This window comes from Eimeria necatrix, genomic scaffold (assembly GCF_000499385.1).
Source record: "Eimeria necatrix Houghton genomic scaffold, Enh_scaff148, whole genome shotgun sequence".
NCBI lineage: Eukaryota > Apicomplexa > Conoidasida > Eucoccidiorida > Eimeriidae > Eimeria > Eimeria necatrix.
Genome location: NW_013652199.1, coordinates 50,001 through 70,874, shown reverse-complemented (window position 1 = coordinate 70,874; position 20,874 = coordinate 50,001). Strand labels below are relative to the sequence as shown.

Here is a 20,874-nt window from a genome sequence, read left to right as displayed (position 1 = left end):
CCCGGGGGCTCCGGCGGCGCCGCGGCTGCGGGGGCCCCCGGCGAGGGCGCCGCCGCGGGCAGCGGCGCCACCCGGCTGGGGCCCCGCGAGGAGCTGCTGCGCCGGCAGCGGGAGGAAGAGCTGCGGCGCAAGGAGGTGGAGGAGGCGCGGCGCGACGATCTCACGGTGCTGGTGCTGAACTTGTCGCTGAAAGCCGATGAAAGGCACATTTACGAATTCTTTTCCGCAAATGCCGGCAAAATCCGCGATATTCAACAAATCCGAGACCAGCGGTCCGGCGTTTCCAAGGGGGTCGCCTACGTCGAGTTCTACACCCAGGAAGCCGTCATCAAAGCCATGGCGCTCAACGGCATTTCCTTCAAAGGACAGCCCCTCAGAGTCCAGGCTTCAATGGCTGAAAAAAACAGAGCCGCCAGAGCCGCCAAGTGCCCAGTCACTCCCGCGCCCGACGCGGCCTCGCTGCAGATTCCCATGCGGGTGTACGTCGGCGGGCTGGTGGGGAACCTCGCGAGTTTGACCAAAGACGATCTGCACGCGCTCTTTTCTCCCTTCGGCGCCATTCAAGAAATCCTCATTCCCACGGACCCGAACACGGGGGAAGGCGTCGGCTTCGCCTTCATCATGTTCTCCGCCACCGGCGACGCCCACGAGTGTTGAAGGGCTTGTTTGAACTTAAGCTCGACGGACAGGAACTCAGGGTAGGATACGCAGCAGACGGAGTGCGGCTTTCAGGCTCCCTCCCGGAGGGCTCGCCCACCACGCCTCCAGGAGGGATTGCAGTGCCCCAGGGAATGCCGGGGATGCTGGGGGGCCCCGGGATCCCCCCGCACGTTGTTGCAGCAACGCAAGTTTCCTACGAAGCCCAGCTAGCGAAGCAGCTAGCTGAAAAGGCAGCCAGCCTCATGCGGCAGCAGCAGCCACAGGCAGTGCAGGACGGCGCGAACCAGGCGCAAGACGGCGACGATGAAGGAGGCCTCGATGATGATGACATTGGATACATTCACGATCCTTCCCGCAAACAGGCACTTATGCAAAAACTGATGGACAGATCCACTGCGGCGCTCGCGTCCACCGGCGGCGCGCGCACCTCTGCCTCCACCGCCAGCGACTCCCAGCAGCAGTCGCAGCAGCAGCAGCATGTGCAGGCCTCTCCGTCAACAGACAAGGTACGCAGTGCGGCTTCGAAGGAAAGCTTTGCATTCGAAGGTAGAGGCTCACTGCAGCTATCTTTTTGTGGGCGATATGTGTAGTGGTTGGGGTTTTGAGCTTTTGTGTGTTGCTGCTGTTTGCCTGTTTTCTGTTTTTAGCAACAGTTCTTGCGCAGTTCAAGCGGACCTCGAGTGGGGGGGCTGGCGCCGGGAGTCATGACTTCGAATCTTGTGCTGAGGGGAATGTTCAACCCAAGTGCTGCCGACGACGAATATTACTTCGAAGATATCCGGGATGACGTGAGAGAGGAATGCGGGAAGCACGGATCGGTCGTGCAGGTTTCTCTCAGCGAGAAGGATGAGGAGGGAAGGGTCTTTGTTAAATTCACAGCTCCTTCAGTGGCTCTGGCCGCCCAGAACGCACTCAACGGCAGATTCTTCGGGGGCCGCCAAATACACGCGGAGTTCGCGACGGACGCCATGATCAATGCTGTGTGCGGCAACAGCAGCACAAATACTGGCAACAGCAGCAGCGGCAGCTCCTCGTGACGTGTTCGCCCCCCACTTCCGAGGAGCAGCACGGAAGCTTCTGTAGCTAGCGCCTTCACTTGACGCACTATTCTTGCAGTTTCCCCTCTGCTTGGGGTCATCCAGCAGGGTAGCGCTGCAAAGTAATTCTCTTTTGATGATGCGCCCTATGGAAGTCTGTGCAGGACAGAGCGGAGCAAGCAGGGGAAAGGAAGTGCAGGCAGGCCAGTGTAGAGCAGAGTGCTCCTTTAACGTTTTTAGATCTGTTAAACTGCTTGCCTGTTAACGGTTGCAAATTTATTTCACCTCCGCGGTGGCGCCTTTTGGCCCGATGTTTAAGCTCTCCCGTTTGCTAGCTGCATTTCTTGAGCCTAGCTGTGATCCTGCTGGCTGGCTGTGCAGATTGCCCTGTGAAATCTCGACATCTTTACCTATCAAGCTTTCCTTCAGAACCAACAGATAGCGTCGGGACAACACTACATAGCGAACGAAGTTCTTCCTATTTTCGAGGTCGGCATTGAGTAGGCATGTTTTTATGCGTCTCTGAGTAAAACCTGCAGGCAGGCTTTAGTTACGCTGGTTTTTCAGGAAAGCTGCAAAGGCTCACCTGCCAAAGCTTAACAGACACTCGCTAAACGGCGTAGGGCAGGTTAAAAACGGAGCCTGGGGAGCCTCCAGCACCTTTCAGCTACCTCAAGGTTTTACAAGCTTCCGCAAAGGCACGTACGTATTTGTCTACGTACTGTACGTAATCTCGTGCTCGATCCATTCTGCTTGACCGAGTTACACAGGTCATCTACAGCAGCGTCTGCACGCTGCGGCCGTTGCGCCCTTCGGTAGCTCGTGTTGAGCTTGGCTGCAAACTGGTTAGTGGAAGCAGCTCCCAGTATGCTGCTGCATGGCTGTGAGCACGGTGAGCTCCGCGTCTCGTAAGTTTATCTGCTGTGTGGAGGCCGAGCTGCGTCTTAGGCTGCGGACAGTAAGTTGACGAACGTGCTGTGGAGCGGATGTGGTTCCTTCAGTTGCCGGAGTGAGCGGGACTTTGCGAGATCCCATGTGCTGGGCGTGTTATTATAGCCTCTTCGGCGCAGGAATGTAAATCTGTCACTGCTCATGCACTTTTAAGTAAACACAGCTACGTCATGTTGCATGGCGGGCCTTGGTGGCCAGCCGGCTCACTAGTTCAGGTGGATCTGTTCGCAAACACCGAAGATAGTTGCGGGCAGGGCATGAATGGCTTGTGAGTGCAGCGGCATCTAGGCGGCCCTCCGCACATTATGGTGAGCGCTGCTTGATGCTGCAAACCGCGGTGGATGCCAGCTTGAACTTGCCAGGAGCATCCACCAAATGCTCGAAAGGAATAGAGAATACTATATTTCAACGCCGCGCAGGTTCTGGAGCACGGCTCACAGCCTACTTACTTTAGGGTAGGGATTTTCTGAGACGTGTCGGCTGGCTTTTCTCGCTTAGCTACCAGCTATAGCTTCGAATGTCGAAGGCTACATTTGCACAATGCACCCTTACGACTTTAGCTTATTAGAAACTACGCGCGCACCACAAAAGGCAGAATTTCGTGGCCACGCGGCGTATCGCTGCGTCCGTGTGCAAGCCCACAAAGAATTTGTCGTGGCGGTTGCACCCTTCGGGGAGTCCTCTCCCGTCGAGCTACAGCAGCTGCGTCTCAACGCTAGTAGCTCTGGCGCAACGACGGAGGCCTGCGATTGGCGCCTGTCGTTTGAACTGCCCGGAGTGTCCTACAGTTCTCCAGGTAGGGCAAGCACTTCGGTGTCACAGACTGGCTCCTTGGCCCTACGGAAGAGCGAAGAAACACGGCGGCAGTCTACACACACGAAGTAGAACAAAGTTAATAGTTCGTTGCTGCCTGAGTAACTGGTCCATCCGAAGATGAAGCATGAACCTTCAACACCCAGTACGAACAGACCAGCCGTTCCCTCCGCCGCACACCGACGCCACGTTGGGTGGGAAAGTGGCCACAACTTTTTCTGTCCTCTTCAGCAGTGATGATCTATTGTTTTTCTGGGATCTGTAAATGGCAGTGTAATCATTTTCCAGGTTCTTGCCTGTCGCCACCATGCTGCGAGGAGGGGGCGCATGCTTCCATGCATTGCATGTGCGCAAATCTCTTTGTTTTAATGGCGTATTTGTTCTGATGAGCTGCAAAAGTAGCAAAACGATAATCATATCATGCTGAGCCACTGTAGAGGGGAACCGTTGGGTTGAAATGTGCGAGCAGTAGCGTTGGGGGTCAGACTGTGCAATGTCTTTTGCGGCAATGCTCTCCAAGAGCCTCAAACTAGCTGTTTCAATGAGTCCTGAATCGGCTTCCTGAATCTGCCATTACCAGTAGGCTGGTCTGTTCCACAGAGCTCAAACTGGCGGCCAAAGGCACAGCGGTCGGGGCCTTGGTGTGGGCATGCGAGTCGTGGCCCACAGACGCAAAGAACAGCGAAATGCTTGAACTCTTTTCAGTCCACTTTAGCTTTTTTATAGTTGGGGGAAGTTTTGAGCATCGTTTGACCCCCGAAAGAATCAAGTGAGGGGACTGGCGAACTGCCGACCCACTGGACATCCGCTGCTTCAAGCCCATTGGCAACGAAACCTTTCTCATTTTCCTTGCCTTTACTCCATATCCCCTGTGTTATGCGCATCACTGCGTTTCTTCGCATTTGTTTCACTCGAATTGTGTTTTTAACTGTCCTCCGCTGCCTCTCTTCGCTCGAATTCCTCCACGTGTTCTCACGGTTTGTTTGAACCAGCCTGTAGCCAGCAATGCGCTACAAATGCAGTAAGGGCCTGATTTGGACCTTCTACACAGCCTGAGGCCAGCAGGAGAGGAAGGACCACTGCGCTTCTCTCCCCCCTTTTCAGTCGAAACATGTCTTGAATCGCATTGGACTCCAGCTCAAGGGTCCGCGTGCTCTCCAGAGGTGGCTGCAGCAAAAGCGCGAACATCGCCTCCTGCTTTCTATTTTATAAGCCACAGCTGGTTCAGCCCACGTGCCTCTTTCTTGCCGCGGAGTGGCCCCAGTTGCCAGCGGAGGGGCGGCAGCGCTGCATATGGAAGTCGGGCATGCGTGGAAGAACGCTTTCTGCGTGTGTCTGTAGCGCAAGCCCTGCAGCATATGCCTTTGCTTTATCATTTCCGCATTACTTCACCTTTCTGCATGCGCTTTCCTCCTGAGGATGCGCCTGCTTAGGGCACTCAGCGGACTGCAGCTGTGCGACAGGCGTCGGCTCTGCAGGGTCCGTAATCTTTCTTTTGCTCTTTGCTCGTTCGGGCCAGCGCGCCCCTCTCGCCCTGCAGAGTCCAGCCCGAGCAGGGCCCCGGTTCTTCTCCCCTGACCCTCGCCTCTGGGGCCCCCCAAATGTCGCGCTTCGGCAAATGCTGTGGGGGGAGAGCCGCGGAGAGCGAACGGCTTCCGTCGCGCGTGCCGGCGGACATGGCGGACGAGATCCAGCGAAGCACCCTTCTCACGCTCAAGGAAATTCAGGGCTTGTACGACAGGTGCGCGCAACAAGAATTTTCACCAAGTTCTTGCATGCGCTGTTGCAGAGCTCTACAGCGTTTACCGAAGTTCTCTTAGTGACATTTCAGTGTTGGCCGTTTTCCCATACAAGGTGACGCCGCAGAAGCCTAGGGCAGTGGGCGCCGTCAGATTCCTCTTTTCGGAGCTGTTCGTGTGGCTCTACGTCGTACATCTTTTGCCATATTTCCTTTCCTTGTGTTTGCCGCTGGATGAACATGATTAGTGCCTGATCTATCTGAGAGATGAAGGGTTGCTACTCCGAATGATGGCTCTGCAGTAGACCCTTTTGCTCTGTTCACTTCAACTTTTTTGCCTTTATATATCTTTTCAGGTTTCGCAAGTACGCTCCGGACGGCCGCCTGCTATTCTCTCGGTTTTGCGACACCTTGGGAGTGTTGGGAATGCTGGACGACACGATGATCGCAGAGCGGATGTTCCGAGCTTTTGATCAGAACAAGGACCGAGAGGTGCGACGAATTAAGCCAACACATTAATTCCAGCTTGCAAGTTAAACAGCTGTCACTTGCAGAAGGAGGATGAGTGGTGAATAAGAATTGTCGGACACAAGGCTCATGGGACACGCAGTTGTCTTGTTAGATGCAAGAGGCTCACACTGAGACAATTGGACTGATAGAATCATTAAGTTTGCTACCTTCGGCTCTCAGCCAGACGTTAATGCTGCTATCAGGCGTGTGCATTTCTTGTCACTTTGCCAGCTGAGCTTCACGGAGTTCGCCACCGCTTTGGGCGTCATGATGCGCGGAACCGACGACCAGAAGCTGAACCTTTCGTTTCGAATTTTGAATCCAACGTGCGTCTTTCTCCCTCGTTTAATGTCTTCGTTTGTGAGAATAGCAGTAGTTTTGCATATTTCTTGTGCATCTCCAAGCTTGCGTCGGTTTCAAAAGATTTGGAGGCGCTGAAGCAAGCACTGACGTCGTTGCCTGCACTCCTGCAAATGTTTCACTGCAACAAGACGCGTCAAAAGCGGTTCCGCGAATTATAATTGTTTTAATTTGTTTTTGCGTTTGTGAAGCTACACGGGAACGGGGGAGTGCCTTGAAGACTACCGGTGCCACTCCGTGAGCACTTCAGATTCAGAAGAGTCCATCCACGCATCGCCGCCGCGGCAGGCCTTGAGTGGGCCGGCAGCTTCAGGGGGCGGGCTTCCCTACAGCCAAGATGAGCGTGACTGTTCTGCGGATTCGCGAAGACAACTTCCTGAGGCGGGCAATCAGCTGCGCTCTCTATCCAAGCCGAAGGGGAAGGACTTCCATCCCGGAGAAAAAGGCAGGGAAGCGTCAGCACTTCGCGGGCTGACTTCCACGCAGTCTGTGCGCCTGCCGCGAGCGATGCGCTGGTTCGAAATCTACCGCAGCGTGATTTACGCGGACAGTCTGGGGCTGGACGAGTTCGTAGATCTGGTCAGGTGCCTCCAGGCTTCCCGCCGCGCCTTGTTGGGGGGGGAAGGCATCCTGGCTTCAGACGAAGAGATCGCAATGACGTTTCTGCCGCTTGCTTCGGAAATGCCCGACGGCTCGCGGCGAATGATGCTGAGGGACTTCAAGAAAGCCGTCCACACCAGCCCGCGTTTCCTGTGCCTTCTGGGGGTCGCTTGCAACAACGTTGCCACCCCGTCGTGCGAGTCTGGTCAGTTCTTGGGAGGCATCCAGAGCAGCAGAAGCTCTCCGTGCAAATCTGCTGCAGTCTTTTATCTGAACTGAAGCAATATTATTTGTGGGTGTTTCGACTCTCAGCAATGTGAAAACAAGACACCCAGCACCCAGGGGCGTCAGTGTGTTCGTGTGGCTGCGGAATGACTGTGGCACAGAGGCGTCGGTCACGACGAAGTCGGAAAAGAAGAACAGCGTTTTCTCCGGGGATGGCACCGCAGCTCCATGTGTTGGAGGAAACCCGCCAGCGCCTTCAGAGGCCAGTTCTGCTTTGCGGATAGAGCTGGTGCGCCGAGTGCGCCAGGCGGAGGCTCAGGCCGAGCGCCACCAGTGGAAGCTGCAGCAGCAGCAAAGAGAGCAGCTCCAGCAGCTGGCTGAGAGTCTTCGGGCTGTGGAGCGCGACGTCGAGGCGGTGAAGACCGCGTTGGCTGCAAAGGGCGTGCCTCCAGCGCCCGCAGAGCCCTTGGAAATGATTCGAGAAGGCGGACGCTCTTTGCCCTGCGGCGATGGCGAAGCGTTTGGTCGTTTGACCAGCAGTCCTATTCGCGGTGACCAAGAAAAAGCTTTATTGAGTCAAGAAAAAGCTTTAGTGAGTCAAGAAAAAGCTTTAGTGAGTCAAGAAAAAGCTTTAGTGAGTCAAGAAAAAGCTTTAGTGAATCCCTCAACATAACTGCTTAACTGCTGCTTCTCACTCTCCGTCTGACTTGTGTGATCCTTAACCAGTCAGCGTGCACGTGATCTGGGTGCTGCGCACTGCAGAGCCCCCCCCTCTTTCCCTTTGCGTTCCTTTTCCTTTGCAGATTTGCTTTTTGTTGTTCTTTATGTTGTGAATATTGATTTCCCTGTCTGTCACTCTGTTTGTTTGGTGCAGTCCAGTCGAGGGAATGAGGTTGCGAACAAAGCGGCAGCAAACTGTATGCTTCCGAGGAAAACGCAATCACAAGGTCAGTACAGCAGCCCGCTTCGGGATTGCTGCTGCAGTCACGGCCCCCATAGTTCCTTCACTATTTGTTTTCGACTAGCCGAAGTCTTTTAGACCCTGCAGCATGCCTTGCAGCACTTTGTGCTGCTGTGCGGCCCTTGCAGGACCCAGTGTCATTCTACAACGCCTTGAGAAATCGCCGGAGACAGCGGATGCGACGAAGGAGGCAGCAACGGCTGCTGCTGCTGCAGCGTTTGCTGCACTGCAGCAGGCGGAGCAGCAGCTGAACCGCATTTTGGAGGAGAGCACCGTGGCTATTTGCCAGCCAATGCACATCGCAGACCAGCTTCTCGTGGACATGAACAGCAAGGAAGCAGCAGACGCCATGCAGCAAGAACCCACCAAAAGTGGGGGGCCTGCTTTCCAACGAGAGCCAACAGCTCGCGTGCGGCGTCCGATCTTTTCCCTGAAAACGGCGGGAGAGCAGCGAACTTCGGAGGCGCCGGAAGACACGCGAACCAACAGCGTTGCAGCGCAGGTGCCGGAGGCGCCCAGACGACAAAGAGTTTCCTTCATGGTCAAGTGCAAGGAAAGCAGCTCTTTTCCAGACACAAGTGGGCCAGCGTCGACTGCTGCTCGGCTGGCTGGTCGGGACATGGGCTGGCGCAGAAACTGAGTTTTTGGCGGGGCTTTTTTCCACTTCATTTGTTTTATCTGTCTGGCAGTTTAGTCTGGGAAATAGGAAATGTGGGCATGTAGAGAGGAAGAACTGTTTGCTGTGTGTTCATTTCACCCGTGCACTTGCTCTTCAGCCACTCAATGAGAAACAAGGGCTTGTGGTTTTGTGCTTAATTTCCTCAGTAAGCTGCTTCCAGGAATACCCTGACATGCACTCTGTGAGAGTCTCCAACACCGCTCATTTTCCCCTGAAGGACTTTGTCGTGGATGAAGTGGACGAGCATGTGAGCTGTGCCAGCTTGATTCCACAAAATTTCGGACCCGCTGTTGCAATTGTGGGTTTTTTTGCGACTCGACTTGGCTTTTCTCTCCTGTCTTTGAAAGTGTCTGCGCATTGCGGATTGATGGGCTTGCAGAAAGTCGCCAATCCAAGTCTCGCAGCAGTCAGCGTCTTGGATAGGTGAGCCCTGAGCACCAAAATATCCCTGGAGGACTTCAGATCTGAGCGCATCTACCTGGAGAAGAGCTCAGAACTGGATATCGTTCCTTAATAGACTTACTGTAGTGGAATAGAGCTCAGGTTTAAACATATCTACCTAATGGCTACTGTTTCCACTTTGTGTTTGTGCTGCTGCCGCAGCCGCCGCCGGCCAGCCACTTGCACCAGACGCATGTACATGAATCGGGCCAAAGTTTACCAACGCCGAAGTGCGCAGTTTAATTCCAGCGATATCTGCCGAGTTTTTCCTTCATTTTTTTTAATGAACTTGAAAATGAGGCTGCGTAGCACTTTGCACATACGAGTTTTGAGGAGGTCGATGTTTGCCCCGTCAATCTCGCGATTCTTATATATTTGCTTGCGTTTAGACTTGTGCATTTACCATGTTTTCCCCTCTGATTTCTCTCTTACCGCGCGGAACTTCATCGAATGCGTTTAACAATTCTTGCATGCGGCATCGCAGCTACACAGTGGCGCCGCGCCTCAGGCGACACCATTCATGGGGGAGACGAAAACGACTTGGAGCCCTCGAAGTAAGTCATCTCAGCTGCTCCAGTCCGCGTCGCAGAGGAGCAGCAGCAGCTGCTGCATGCACAGTCGTGCTTACTGACACCAGTATTTGTGTGAGGAGCAGCAGCAGGCGCTGCATGCACAGGCGTACTTACTGACACCAGCCTTTGTGTGTGGCTGTGAACAGAGCGGGGGGCAAAGACACGAAGGGCTTTGTAGTTCACTTCGGACATGAGTCGTGGAACATGGTTATCAACATAATGGTCGGCATTCGTCTGGCTGGGAGCCGCGCAATGAGTGAACCTCACCGAGCTGTCGAGCCCTACGACTTCTTGATGAAGGAAAAGTTTTCAGTGCTACCCAAGACTGGCATGCTGGACAGGCAGCGCCGAAAGCCACCTCTAGTGAGCTTCATGACAAAGTTGTTTGGACAAGAAAAGCCTAATGTTTACGAAGATCAGTCTGGGGGAGCAGCACGATGGATCTGAGACAGAGGGAAAGGGGCTTGTGTTGTTGAACTGCTTAACACTATTTCCTCTTTGCTGCAGTGCGCGGTCCGATTCATTGACTACGCCCCGATGGTCTTTCGCCGCCTCCGCGCCATATTTGGCATTGATTCTCTTCTTTACATCAGATCTGTTGGGCCCGAGCAGCTGCTTGGCAATTTGATTTTAGGTAGGCGTTCACGGCTGCTTCTTGAGCTGCAGTCGTTCAAGTTCCCCGGTGAGGAGAGGAATGCAAACCATTTTAATTAACAGACTCTTGAAAATCGGAACTTGTTTGCAGGAAATTTGTCGTCGCTTTCCGAATTGGTTTCGGAGGGCAAGAGCGGTTCTCTCTTCTATTACACCACCGACGGCAGATTTATGATCAAAACTGTGGGCGCCATTTGGTGGAGAGCGCTGCGAACAGTTTGTGGCTTTCTTTTGAAACAAGTAATGATACTCAGAGAGTATTTATGAACTGCTGTTGCAGTATTTTCGGGAAGTTTCGGTGCTGCGCTTGCGTGTTCGGCAGGTGTCGAAGGAAACGGCATTTTTCATGCGGTCTGTTCTGTTTGACTACTACAAACACGTCTCAACTTGCTCCAACACGATGCTGACGCGGCTTTGTGGACTTCACGCGATTCGTTTGAAAGACAAATCTGGGCAGATTCTGGGAGGCAAGGGTGGGTTGGTCGGGGCTGCTGTGAGCGCTGCGGGTCTTGTTTTATTTGTTTCGAAAAGCTGCGAGATTTGCTTCAATTCTTAATTGGCGGCCCTTGCATGCAGAGCCGTGGAGGCGCAAAACGTACTTCATGGTGATGGAGAACTTCTTCCACACCCCAGTTGAAATCCACCGCCGCTACGACCTCAAGGGCTCCACACAGGGCCGGTCGCTCCCCCCAGAGCTTCGCAGGTTCGTGGCTGCCTGAAGTGGCAGCAGTTGAAGGGCTATTCTAGACAAGCTAGTTTTCACAGTGCCTTTAAGATTAAGATTAAGGTAGTGGTTTGTTTTTCGGAGAGGTTTGTGAGCAGTGACCCAACAGTGGCGAGAAAGGACAATGATATGGCGCGAGATGGAGAGATGGTACGCAGTACTTTCCGTTGGGGTGAGGGGCTTCGAAATGGAAGCAACTGCATGGAGTCAGACTCCGTGTCTTTTTTGCACTCATCCTTGAGCCAGTCTGCATTTAAATTGCAGAGTTTTCCCTAGTTGATTCTTGATCTTCTCCGATATGGGTTTTGCTACTTCTGTGCAGATAGAAATCGGACAAGAGCGAAAGAAAATGTTTATCGAGCAGCTGACAATTGACGCGGCGTTCCTAAGAGACCACGGAATCATGGACTACTCATTGTTGCTAGGGATTTCCTATGCAAGTTGTTCACAAGGTTTGTCTCAGGCATTTATTTGGCTGCTGCAGCCCCAGCAACACCCGCACTGCACTTGGCCGCCCATTGCACTGATACAATTTCAGAAAGTTACAATACACACTAGAGCACTGGAAGTCTTACTATTAGCTAGCAGATATCCTGTTGCAGCATTTTGTGGCAGCTCGCTAAGTGTCCTTACTCATGAGTGGTTTGAGGGCCAATGATGCGCTTTCCTGCTTATGACTTTTCACTAGATTCCAACGTCTGCCAGAACGGCTTTCTACTGAATGACGAAGAGCTTCGCGCGTCTCACTCTACGTAAGTATTTGGTGTTGTTATTTCTCTATCAAATCTTTTTTCTAAAGGGTTAAAGGACTCTTTCACTGCATACTGTGTGTCTGCGCACTTCTTGGAGCCGTTCATTCACCCAGCTGATCCTCGTGGCATAAATCAGACCAGTGGCCTGTCGCTTAAGCATATTTGAAAGCACTAATATGCATTATTCTTTGTTTTGCATCATTTAAGTGCCATTTTGACTCCGTGTCAAGATTCCATGGAGCTTTTTGTTGGTGGCTTTTATATTGCCGCTCAGAGACTTAGCTCGCGGTGGGTGGTGAGTTTACTTGTGCAGGTTGATGAATTCTTCCTCATCTATCGGTGGCGGGACTGGTGAGCATTATTTTTACATCTTTTCGGTGATTTTTGAGTTAATTTGGCGCGGAATTGCGACGAAATTCATGTTTTGTTGTCTGTTTGCTGCTGCTCGAACAGACTTCGACAGGCCTTTCTGGAGCAGAGACCTCGGCGGCATGCAGAGCACTGACCGCACAAAGCTGTACTACGTGGGCATCATCGACATTTTGACTCACTGGACGGCTAAGAAGAAACTCGAGCATGTTGCTCGGGTCCTCCAGTAAGGCTCCAGTGTTGTACCCCCGCAGCGAAACACTTGGCTTTGAAGACAGTGCAGAAACGCCAAAAAACTGGAAAAGTGAATGGATATTCCACTCTTTTTATTTTTCAAAAAGATCGAACAGCAACAATGGCGTCGGGGTGTCTTTGTAGAGTTCTGTGGATTGCAGGACGGGAAGCACTGCAGGAGCATCTTGTGTCAACCCGTCACTGTATGCCCGTAAGGCTTTGCATGCATTTGCGTGCACCAAATTTCGTGCAAAGTAGAATTCTTCCAGCGGTGCATTCTGCTGCTGCTGCTGCTGCTGCTGCGGGTCTGCCGGTGCAACCATTTTGTTTCTATCGGCCTGCTGCTGCTGCTGCTGCTGCGGGTCTGCTGGTGCAACCGTTCCGTTTTTCCCGGTCTTCTGCTGCTGCTGCTTACATTTTCTTGGTTCTGCTATCACCTTGGCTTCTTTTTTGTGGCCAGCAGTGCATGCAGTGCCGGGGTAAGTAAGGGAATTAGCAGTACACAGTTGCAAGCCGCATGCATGTGGCGGATGCTGCTGTCTTGCGTGTTGTGTCAGAGCGTTTCGTTGACTTCATATCTCGCCACACTGTTTGATTTGATCCATTTTTTTTACTAATGTGCCGCTGCTGACTTTCCGAAGACGCAACTGCCCCTCGAAAGCAGAACAAGACCCGGCATTGTTCGAAATGAAGATGGAAGACGGGAGGTTTCTGCGAGTTGATCAGTGCTCAGCGGCCTTAGCCAAGTCGCAGACTCAATTGTGTATTTAAGTTGCATTATAGTTTAATAAAAAAGAAATTCTAAAGGGAATGCAGCTGCGAATCGCAGCAGCTGATCTCACTGCGCAGGCACAGTCGTCTCGCGGGAAAGCCACAGCCACCAGCAGGCGCCCAACGCGTGCGGATTCCACTTAGCTGGTTTTGTTTTCTTCAGTTCCATCGAAACTTCTTTCTTTTTCCAAAAGATCCGACTTAGACAAACAAATCTGTTTATTCTTTTCCTTTCCTCCATGGAAACTTCTTTCTTTTTCCAAAAGATCCGACTTAGACGAACAAATCTGTTTACTCTTTTCCTTTCCTCCATCGAAACTTCTTTCTTTTTCCAAAAGATCCGACTTAGACAAACAAATCTGTTTACTCTTTTCCTTTGCTGAAAGCTTTTCTGTGGCCCAGGTGGAGGTGCAGCTGCGCCAAAGACGAATCAAAGCTTTCGAAAACAGCTTTGCATCTCTGCACGAAATAAAAACGAAATAAAAACGAAATAGAAAAGCGCAAAACCAGCAGCATGCATGCAATGTTTGGAGGTTTGCAACAACAACAACAACAGCAACATGGCATCAAACATAATAGCATTTTAGAGGACTGAACACTGAGTCAATGTGCAGCAACAAGTAACAAGACCAGACGCTGTTAGGTAGCTGTTACTTCGAATTAGGATCTAATATCAATTAAGACAGCCTGAGTAGAGATTGAGTGAAGAAATGAAGTGGCAAATGGGCGCTAAGAGGCGCTGAAAAGGACTTTTCTGCTGCAACAAGTTCTGAATTTCAACAAGTAAAGAGAGCTGCAGCAGCGAAAAGGAAGCAGCAGGGCGCGCACGGAATTGAACCATGAACCTGCTGATCTGCAGTCAGCCGCTCTACCATTGAGCTACACACCCGCGGGCCAGCGGGTGGCCAGCTGGGGTGTGTAGTAGAAATGGCTAGCTGGGAGTGCAGCGCGCTAGCTAGCCATTCGCAGCAGCTAGCCATTGGCAGCAGCTAGCCAGCTGCAGCAGCTAGCCATTTGCAGCACTGCAAGTCCTGGCGGACTTCTTAGAGCGAAGCTCCTTGGGAAAACCCCGCCAAGGAGAAAGCAGCAAGACTTGGCTGCAGCGGGGCAGCAGCTAGCTGCTGCAGCAGCAATTTGGAGCCACAGCGCATGCGCTAAATGCGATCTAATGACTTTTTTGAATAAACTTGAACAGAAGTGAACCACAGATTTCTGCAGAATGACCGCAGTGCCCTTTTGTGAGGCAGCTAGCTGGCAGCTAGCTGGCAATTAGACCTTTTTTCCAATTCGGGGGTTTTGAGAGAATAAGAAGGGATTTTACATGCCAGAAAATGGGGCTGCGGTGGCAGCTGCATGCATGCATGCCTTTTTTTGCATGCATGCGTTTCCTGCATGCATGAATTTCCTCCTCTGAAGAAGGTTTAAAAGCCTTTTCTGGAAAGCAGCCTGTTGGGGCTGCAGCAGCAGCAGCAAAAGCTGCTGGAGAGCAGCAAAAAGGTGCTTTTTTGATTCAACTTTATGAATTTGCAAAATGCTGCAGCAACTTTTCGCAAAGGGCGCGCACGGAATTGAACCATGAACCTGCTGATCTGCAGTCAGCCGCTCTACCATTGAGCTACACACCCCTGGAAGCAGAATACCTTTTCAAGTTTTGCAATTCTTTTTAATTTGTTTCATTATTTTCCTTTTTAGTTGTTTTATTATATTCTTTTTTAATTGTTTCTGTTATCTTCATTTCCATCGTTGTTTCTTGGCTTCATGCTGCTACTGCATTTTTTTTCAGTTGCTTTCACTCTCTTCCTTTTTTGTTTTGTTTCTTCAACTCGTGCTGCTGCCTACAAAATGTCTTTGCAAGTTTTTCAATTTCCCTTTAATTTATTTTATTTTTTTACTTTTCAGTTTTGTTTATTAAACTCAAAGCTTTTGGAGTGGCCTCGCGCTACTACAAAGCGTCTTTTCAAGTTTTGCAAATCCCTTTAAGTGGAATTTGAAATAAAGGAATTAGTTTTTGTTTTTTTTCTAAACTTCGAGTTTATGTTCGAGAGATTGTTGAATAAATAAGTTCTTGCTCAAGTGGCAATAGTTCTTAAAGTTACGTTTAGGAAACAAAAAGGTATTTTATTGTAAAAGCAAACAGAGAAAGAGAGAAAACAAATTGTGAGAAAAGGGCAGACAAAAAAGGAGAAAATAAAGACAAAAAAGGGATAAAAAAATGACAAAAAGGGAGAAAAAGAGTGGCAAAAAGAACACAAGAGAATAAAAAGGGGAAAAATCACAAAAAAAAGTAATAAATTCCATCTCACCCTCAAAAGGAACTTTTTCTCAAATAGCTTTTCATTTGCTGCTGTCATTTGCTGCTAAGACAAAAGCTAGAGGCCCCAAGTTGAACTTGGGGGCCCCCTCTGCTGCTGCTGCAGCAACACCACTCACTATTTGCTGCTGCTACCCCCAGGGGCCCCCTTGCCCCCTGCTGCTGCTACCCCCGGGGGCCCCCCTGCCTGCTGCTGCTAGCCACAGGGGCCCCCCTTGTGGCTAGCAGCAGGGGCACCACTTCTGCTAATCCTCTCGCTGACAGCAGCAGCAGCAGCAGCAGCACGAGCGCTGCCTGCTGCTGCTGCAGCTGCTGCTGCTGCTGCTGCTGCTGTTGCTGCTGCTGCTTTCCCCACAGCGGTGCGCCTGCACTGCTGCCTCCCCTGTGAGGTCCTGGGGACCCTCGGGGGCCCCGGGGCCCCTGGGGGCCCCTAGGGGGGCCCCTAAGGGGGCCCCCAGGGCCTAAGGACCTTTTGCTGTTGAGATAAAGGGGAAGCTGTTAAGATAGACACGGGAGAAGTTGGAATTTTGTATTTAAACGAAAAATAAGAAAAAGGAAAATACTTCAATAAAGAACAAGCAGCAAAAGGAAGGGACAAACGCCAGCGGAGGTTGTTGTTCAGCAGAGGACTACGAAAGAAGCAGCTGCGGGGGGAAGCAGCAGCAGCAGCAGCAGCAGCAGCAGCAGCAGCAGCAGCAGCAGCAAAAGCAGCAGCAGCAGCAGGAAAGCGAGAGGGCGCGCACGGAATTGAACCATGAACCTGCCGATCTGCAGTCGGCCGCTCTACCATTGAGCTACACACCCGTGGGACAGCTAGCCAGCGCCAACGGGCCATTTCTGTTGGAGTCCCGGGCTGGCTAGCTAGCTAGCCAGCTAGCTAGCTGGCTAGCTGGCTAGCTAGCTGGCTGGCTAGCTGGCTTGCTAGCCAGGCAGCTAGCCTGGCCTGGCTAGCCAGCTCACTAGCCAGCTAGCCAGGCAGCAAGTAAACCAGTCAGGCAGCTAGCTAGCCAGCCAGCTAGCTAGCTAGCTAGCTAGCCAGCTAGCCAGCTAGCCAGCTAGCTAGCTAGCTAGCTAGCTGCGCGACTGGGTGCCGTGGGTGTTTTCTGCTGAATCTGATTGCGCGGCTGAGTCGTGCAGCAGCAGCTAGCTGCGTCGCTAGCTGCGGGCGGGCAGCAGCAAAGCGCCGCCTGGCTGCTTGCTGCTGCTGCTGCTGCGCTGCTGCTGCTGCTGCTCCTGCTGCTGCACTTGCTGCTTGCTGCTGCCTCTGCTGCTTTCGCCGAGCTTCTGAGAAAAGTCGCAAGAGCAAAAAAAAAGAAAAAAGCAAATTTCTTTTTTTTTGGTGGAGCTCTTACACAGAAGGGAGCTTTTCAAGAGGAAAAAGAAAAAGCAAAAAGACTTTTTTGAAGTTTTAAAAAAAGAAAAAAAGAATATTTTGAATAATTCTTTTCTTCAAAACAAGAAAAAGGGCGCGCACGGAATTGAACCATGAACCTGCTGATCTGCAGTCAGCCGCTCTACCATTGAGCTACACACCCGCGGCGCTGCACAGCAGCAGCAGCAGCAGCAGCAGCAGCAGCAGCAGCAGCAGCAGCAGCAGCAGCAGCAGCAGCAGCAGAAGCAGCAGAAGCAGCAGCAGCAGCAGAAGCAGCAGCAGAAGCAGCAGCAGCAAGACCTGGTTGGTGACTTGTTTGTTGCATTTTCAACAAGACTTCTCCTAGTTTATCACGAAAGAAAAGGATCTTTTTCCAAACTAGAAAATTTGTTTTAATTGGAAACTAAATTGTAAATTGATTTCATTTGTTGCAGAAAAAGAAAGAACTAAAAGATAAATTGATTCAAAATCTTTTTCCAGTTTGTTTTTTGACAAGTCCGAAGAAGACTTTTAATTAATTAAATGCAGCAAAGAAAATAAATGTTAAAGAAAAACTAATGCTAGAAAAATGAATTCCAAATATGAATTATTTCCAAAAGTTCAACTAAGTAAAACAAATTCTGAATTTGATTTTTTCTTTTTAAAACTCCTTTGCTTTTTGACTTTTTAAAAAGAATCTTTTTTTATTTTCAAAGTTTTAATTTTAAAGTTTCTTGGGCATCTCCTGCAGCAAAAGAAAATAAGAAAGAGAATTTTAATTTGAAATTATTTTTTTTTTTGCTGCAGCATTTGCGCATTTGCTGCAGCCAAAATGGTTTATTTTGTTTTTGAAAATAAATCTTTAATTCCTTTTTGTTCTGGAGCTCTTTGCAGATGTGTTGCATGCAGCAGAAGCTAAAGAAATACTAATAGTGAAAGAGGAACTTGAGAAACTCTTTTGATTAGTTATTTATCTGAAACATCGCGGTGTACGTACACCAGACGCGCAGCCGACCTGCTGCTGCTGCTGCTGCTGCTGCTGCTGCTGCTGCTGCTGTTCCGGGGCGTCGCTGAAAGCGAATTGAACTGGAGCAGCAGCGAAGGCATAAAAAGCAGAAGAAATACCTTTTATTATTTGAATTTAAAAGAAATATCTTTTATTATTTAATTTAAAAGAAATATCTTTTATTATTTATTTAAAAAAGAAATTAAATAAAGGGCGCGCACGGAATTGAACCATGAACCTGCTGATCTGCAGTCAGCCGCTCTACCATTGAGCTACACACCCGCAGCTGCTGCTCCGCGCAAAAACGGAAAGCTGCACGATCTCGCGCAATTTGGGGTTTTTTCGAAAGAAAAAAGAAAACAAAAGGAGTTATTTTCAAAAAGGAACCTTTTTAAGTTGTTTGCAGAAGAAAAAAGGGGAGAAAAAGAGAGGGCGCGCACGGAATTGAACCATGAACCTGCTGATCTGCAGTCAGCCGCTCTACCATTGAGCTACACACCCGACGGCAGTGTCGGCTGCTGCCGACAGCGCTGCAGCTTTCCGGCGGAAAAAAAGCAGCAAACGGAGAATTAAAAGTTTTAATGAATTTATTTTGGAGTTTTAAAAAGGTATTTTAGCGGAAAATGCGGCGAAAAAGAAGCGGCGGGGTCCGGCGGCCGCAGTGGTCTGGGCCGGGGCCCCACCGCCAGCGAGCCGCCGTTTCGTGGAAGGGCCGCTGCAATTGGGGTTCTTCTCTGCCTTTTCTTCTCCCTTTATGTTTGTTTTATTTCTTTGTTTATTTTGTTTCCCTCCAGAGTTCCATTTCCCGCGAGTTCCCGCAGTTTTCGGCGGGCAGGCCGGGCTGGTGGTTTCGCTGTTCCTCCCGGTGTCTGTACAGCTGAGCGTCCGTCCCGCGCGGGTCTGCGCGCCGCAGACTCTCCGCCATCACTTTTTGAATTTCTGTCATTTTGAGTTTCGCATTTCCTCCGCAGTTAATTCGCAGAAGGCGGGGCTGCGGCCGCAGCAGCGCGCCGCTGCAGCTCCGGCGAGTTCGGCGAGCTGGGGGTCAACCGGGGTCGTTTGTCTCGGGACTTGTCCGAATACTGTTCCCTTTTAGTGCTTTTTAAACCAGTTTTGACTCCACTTCCCTCCCGCAATGGCATCACCACCATCATCATCACCAGCAGCAGCAGCAGCAGCAGCAGCAGCAGCAGCAGCAGGAGAAGAGCCCGCGCAGTTCTCGCAGCTGGACGGCGAAGTGTTCGAGGAGTTCCTGGGCCCTCGCTGGGCCGAGCAGCAGCACCTGGCGCTGGACTTCTCTTCAAATTTGTTCTGTCTCGAGAGTTTGGGAGAGCCCGGAAAGGGGCTGTTGGACCCGCGGCTGCGGCTGTCGGATTTGCTGCGTTTGGAGCTTTCGAACAACGCCTTGCGGGACTTGGGCGCTGCGGTGTCTGTACACCGCGGCTGCAAGCGCCTCCGCGTCCTCCGCGCCGCCAACAACCTCCTCACAACTGTCAGTCTGCAGCTTCCTTCCCTCCGCACTTTGGACTTAGCCAAAAACCAACTCCAAACTCTCCCAGACCTCCACGGAATCCCCAACCTCGAGGAACTTCTCCTCAGCCACAACCGAATCAAAGGTCCTTTTTCTTTTTTCTTTTTTGTTTTCTTTTTTGTTTTCTTTTTTGTTTTCTTTTTTTGTTGGATTTGGTGGAGTTGTTCTGTTTTGTTTGTTGGATTTGTTTTATTTGTTTTGTTTGTTTTGTTTGTTTGTTTTGTTTTGTCTTTTTGGTTTTGCTGGGTTGGATTTTATTTGATTTGATTTGGTTTGTTTCGATTTAAGTTTATTTGATTTGATTTGATTTGATTTAATTTGATTTATTCTCATTTATGTTTATTTGCTTCATTTGATTTGATTTGATTTGATTTAATTTGATTTGATTTTATTTATTTTGTGGAATTTTGGAGAAGTTTTGGAAGAGTTGCATTTAAAGGAATGCAGAATAAGTCTTTAAAGGAAGTTTTTGTTTTATTTTTTTTTAAAATAAAATGCAAATATAAATAAAATGCAAATTCATTTAATTTCAATCCACTTTTATTTTTATTTTCTTTTTTGAAATTTCCATTTTGTAAAGTACTCTGCAGATTCAACAAGTGCAGCAGCAGCAGCAGCAGCAGCAGCAGCTGCTGCTGCTGCTGCTGCTGCTGGCAGCAGTATTGCGTGTTTGTTTGTGGGGTTGTGGACGCCAATTAGTGCATGCAGCAGCAAATGGATTTGCAAATAAATTGCAACAAATTCTAAATTAATCTTAAACGAGTTTTAAATTAATTTCAAACTAAATTGCGAATAACTTTGCAAATATATTTGCAAATAAATGAACAAATAAGCGGGAGTAAAGGGCGCAAAGCGCGTGTTTTGCTGCTGCTGCTGCTGCTGCTGCTGCTGCTGCTGCTGCAGAAGCAAATTTGGAAAGTTTGCTGCTGCTGCCGAATTTGCGGCAGCTGGATCTTTCTTACAATTGCATCAGCACTTTGCCTTCGAACTTCCTCCGAGAAATCGAACACCTCAAGGGACTCTCCAAACTCGCAGTACGGACCCTGCTGCTGCTGCTGCTGCTGCTGCTGCTGCTGCTGTTGCTGCTGCTGCTGCTGCTGCTTCTACTGTTGCTGTTGTTGTTGCTGTTGCACCTGGTGCTGCTGTTGCTGCTGCTGCTGCTGTTGCTGGTGATGCTGCTCGTGTTGGTGCTGCTGCTGCTGCTGTTGCTGCTGCCGCTGTTGCTGCTGCTGCTGCTGCTGCTGCTGCTGGTGTGGGGCGTTGGGCGTTGCGGAGCGTTGCGGCTTGCGTGTGGGGCCTGTTGGGGTGTCTGTACACCTCAGATCGTGGACTTTCGGGGCAACGAGTGCAGCGCCTGGTTTCCAGAATATGCTGCAGTGTTTGCTGCTAATGCTGCAGCAAATGGGCAGCAGCTGCAGCAAATTGACGGGGAGAATTTGGCCCCCCGCAGCCACAAAGAACTCCAGGAAGCTGCTGCGCTCGTGCTGCAGAACATCGACCAGTCAGTCCGCCGCGCTGCAGCAGCAGCAGCAGCAGCTGCTGCAGCAGCAGCAGCAGCAACAGCAGCAGCGGCAGCAGCGCGGAAGCAGCAGCAGCACTCGCAGCCAGCTGGTTCTTCTTTGCG

The 20,874-nt window shown here is 50.7% G+C and overlaps 4 protein-coding genes across 4 annotated transcripts in view; all 4 read left to right on the top strand.

The window, feature by feature from the left end:
* On the top strand, positions 1-657 carry ENH_00015200 (splicing factor protein, putative; the record flags this gene model as incomplete). The annotated part of the gene is made up of 1 exon (XM_013579143.1): positions 1-657. A coding segment is annotated over one exon (657 nt), but the record flags the coding sequence as incomplete, so codon positions are not given.
* Positions 658-791: 134 nt separating this feature from the next.
* On the top strand, positions 792-1,697 carry ENH_00015190 (RNA binding motif protein 39, related; the record flags this gene model as incomplete). Its single annotated transcript, XM_013579142.1, has 2 exons — positions 792-1,166; positions 1,308-1,697. 2 exons carry the CDS (start codon positions 792-794, stop codon positions 1,695-1,697), a joined length of 765 nt encoding a protein of 254 aa, XP_013434596.1.
* A 3,365-nt stretch (positions 1,698-5,062) lies between these two features.
* ENH_00015180 (phosphatidylinositol-4-phosphate 5-kinase, putative) lies at positions 5,063-12,276 on the top strand (the record flags this gene model as incomplete). The annotated part of the gene is made up of 21 exons (XM_013579141.1): positions 5,063-5,202; positions 5,556-5,691; positions 5,941-6,035; positions 6,261-6,874; positions 7,056-7,528; positions 7,769-7,841; positions 7,984-8,433; positions 8,681-8,781; positions 8,914-8,957; positions 9,138-9,205; positions 9,460-9,529; positions 9,694-9,910; positions 10,055-10,181; positions 10,293-10,384; positions 10,524-10,674; positions 10,778-10,904; positions 11,024-11,075; positions 11,248-11,377; positions 11,614-11,677; positions 11,991-12,028; positions 12,131-12,276. The coding sequence occupies 21 exons, from the start codon at positions 5,063-5,065 to the stop codon at positions 12,274-12,276; spliced, it is 3,408 nt and encodes a 1,135-aa protein (XP_013434595.1).
* Positions 12,277-18,854: 6,578 nt separating this feature from the next.
* Positions 18,855-20,874, top strand: part of ENH_00015170 (leucine rich repeat containing protein, putative) — a gene marked incomplete at both ends in the record, with an annotated part of 2,033 nt that continues 13 nt past the window's right edge. The window contains 3 exons of the mRNA XM_013579140.1: positions 18,855-19,335; positions 20,154-20,284; positions 20,573-20,874. The exon at positions 20,573-20,874 is cut by the window's right edge and continues 13 nt beyond it. Of these exons, the coding sequence (XP_013434594.1) occupies positions 18,855-19,335; positions 20,154-20,284; positions 20,573-20,874 (914 nt within the window). The remainder of the gene's footprint in view (positions 19,336-20,153; positions 20,285-20,572) is intronic.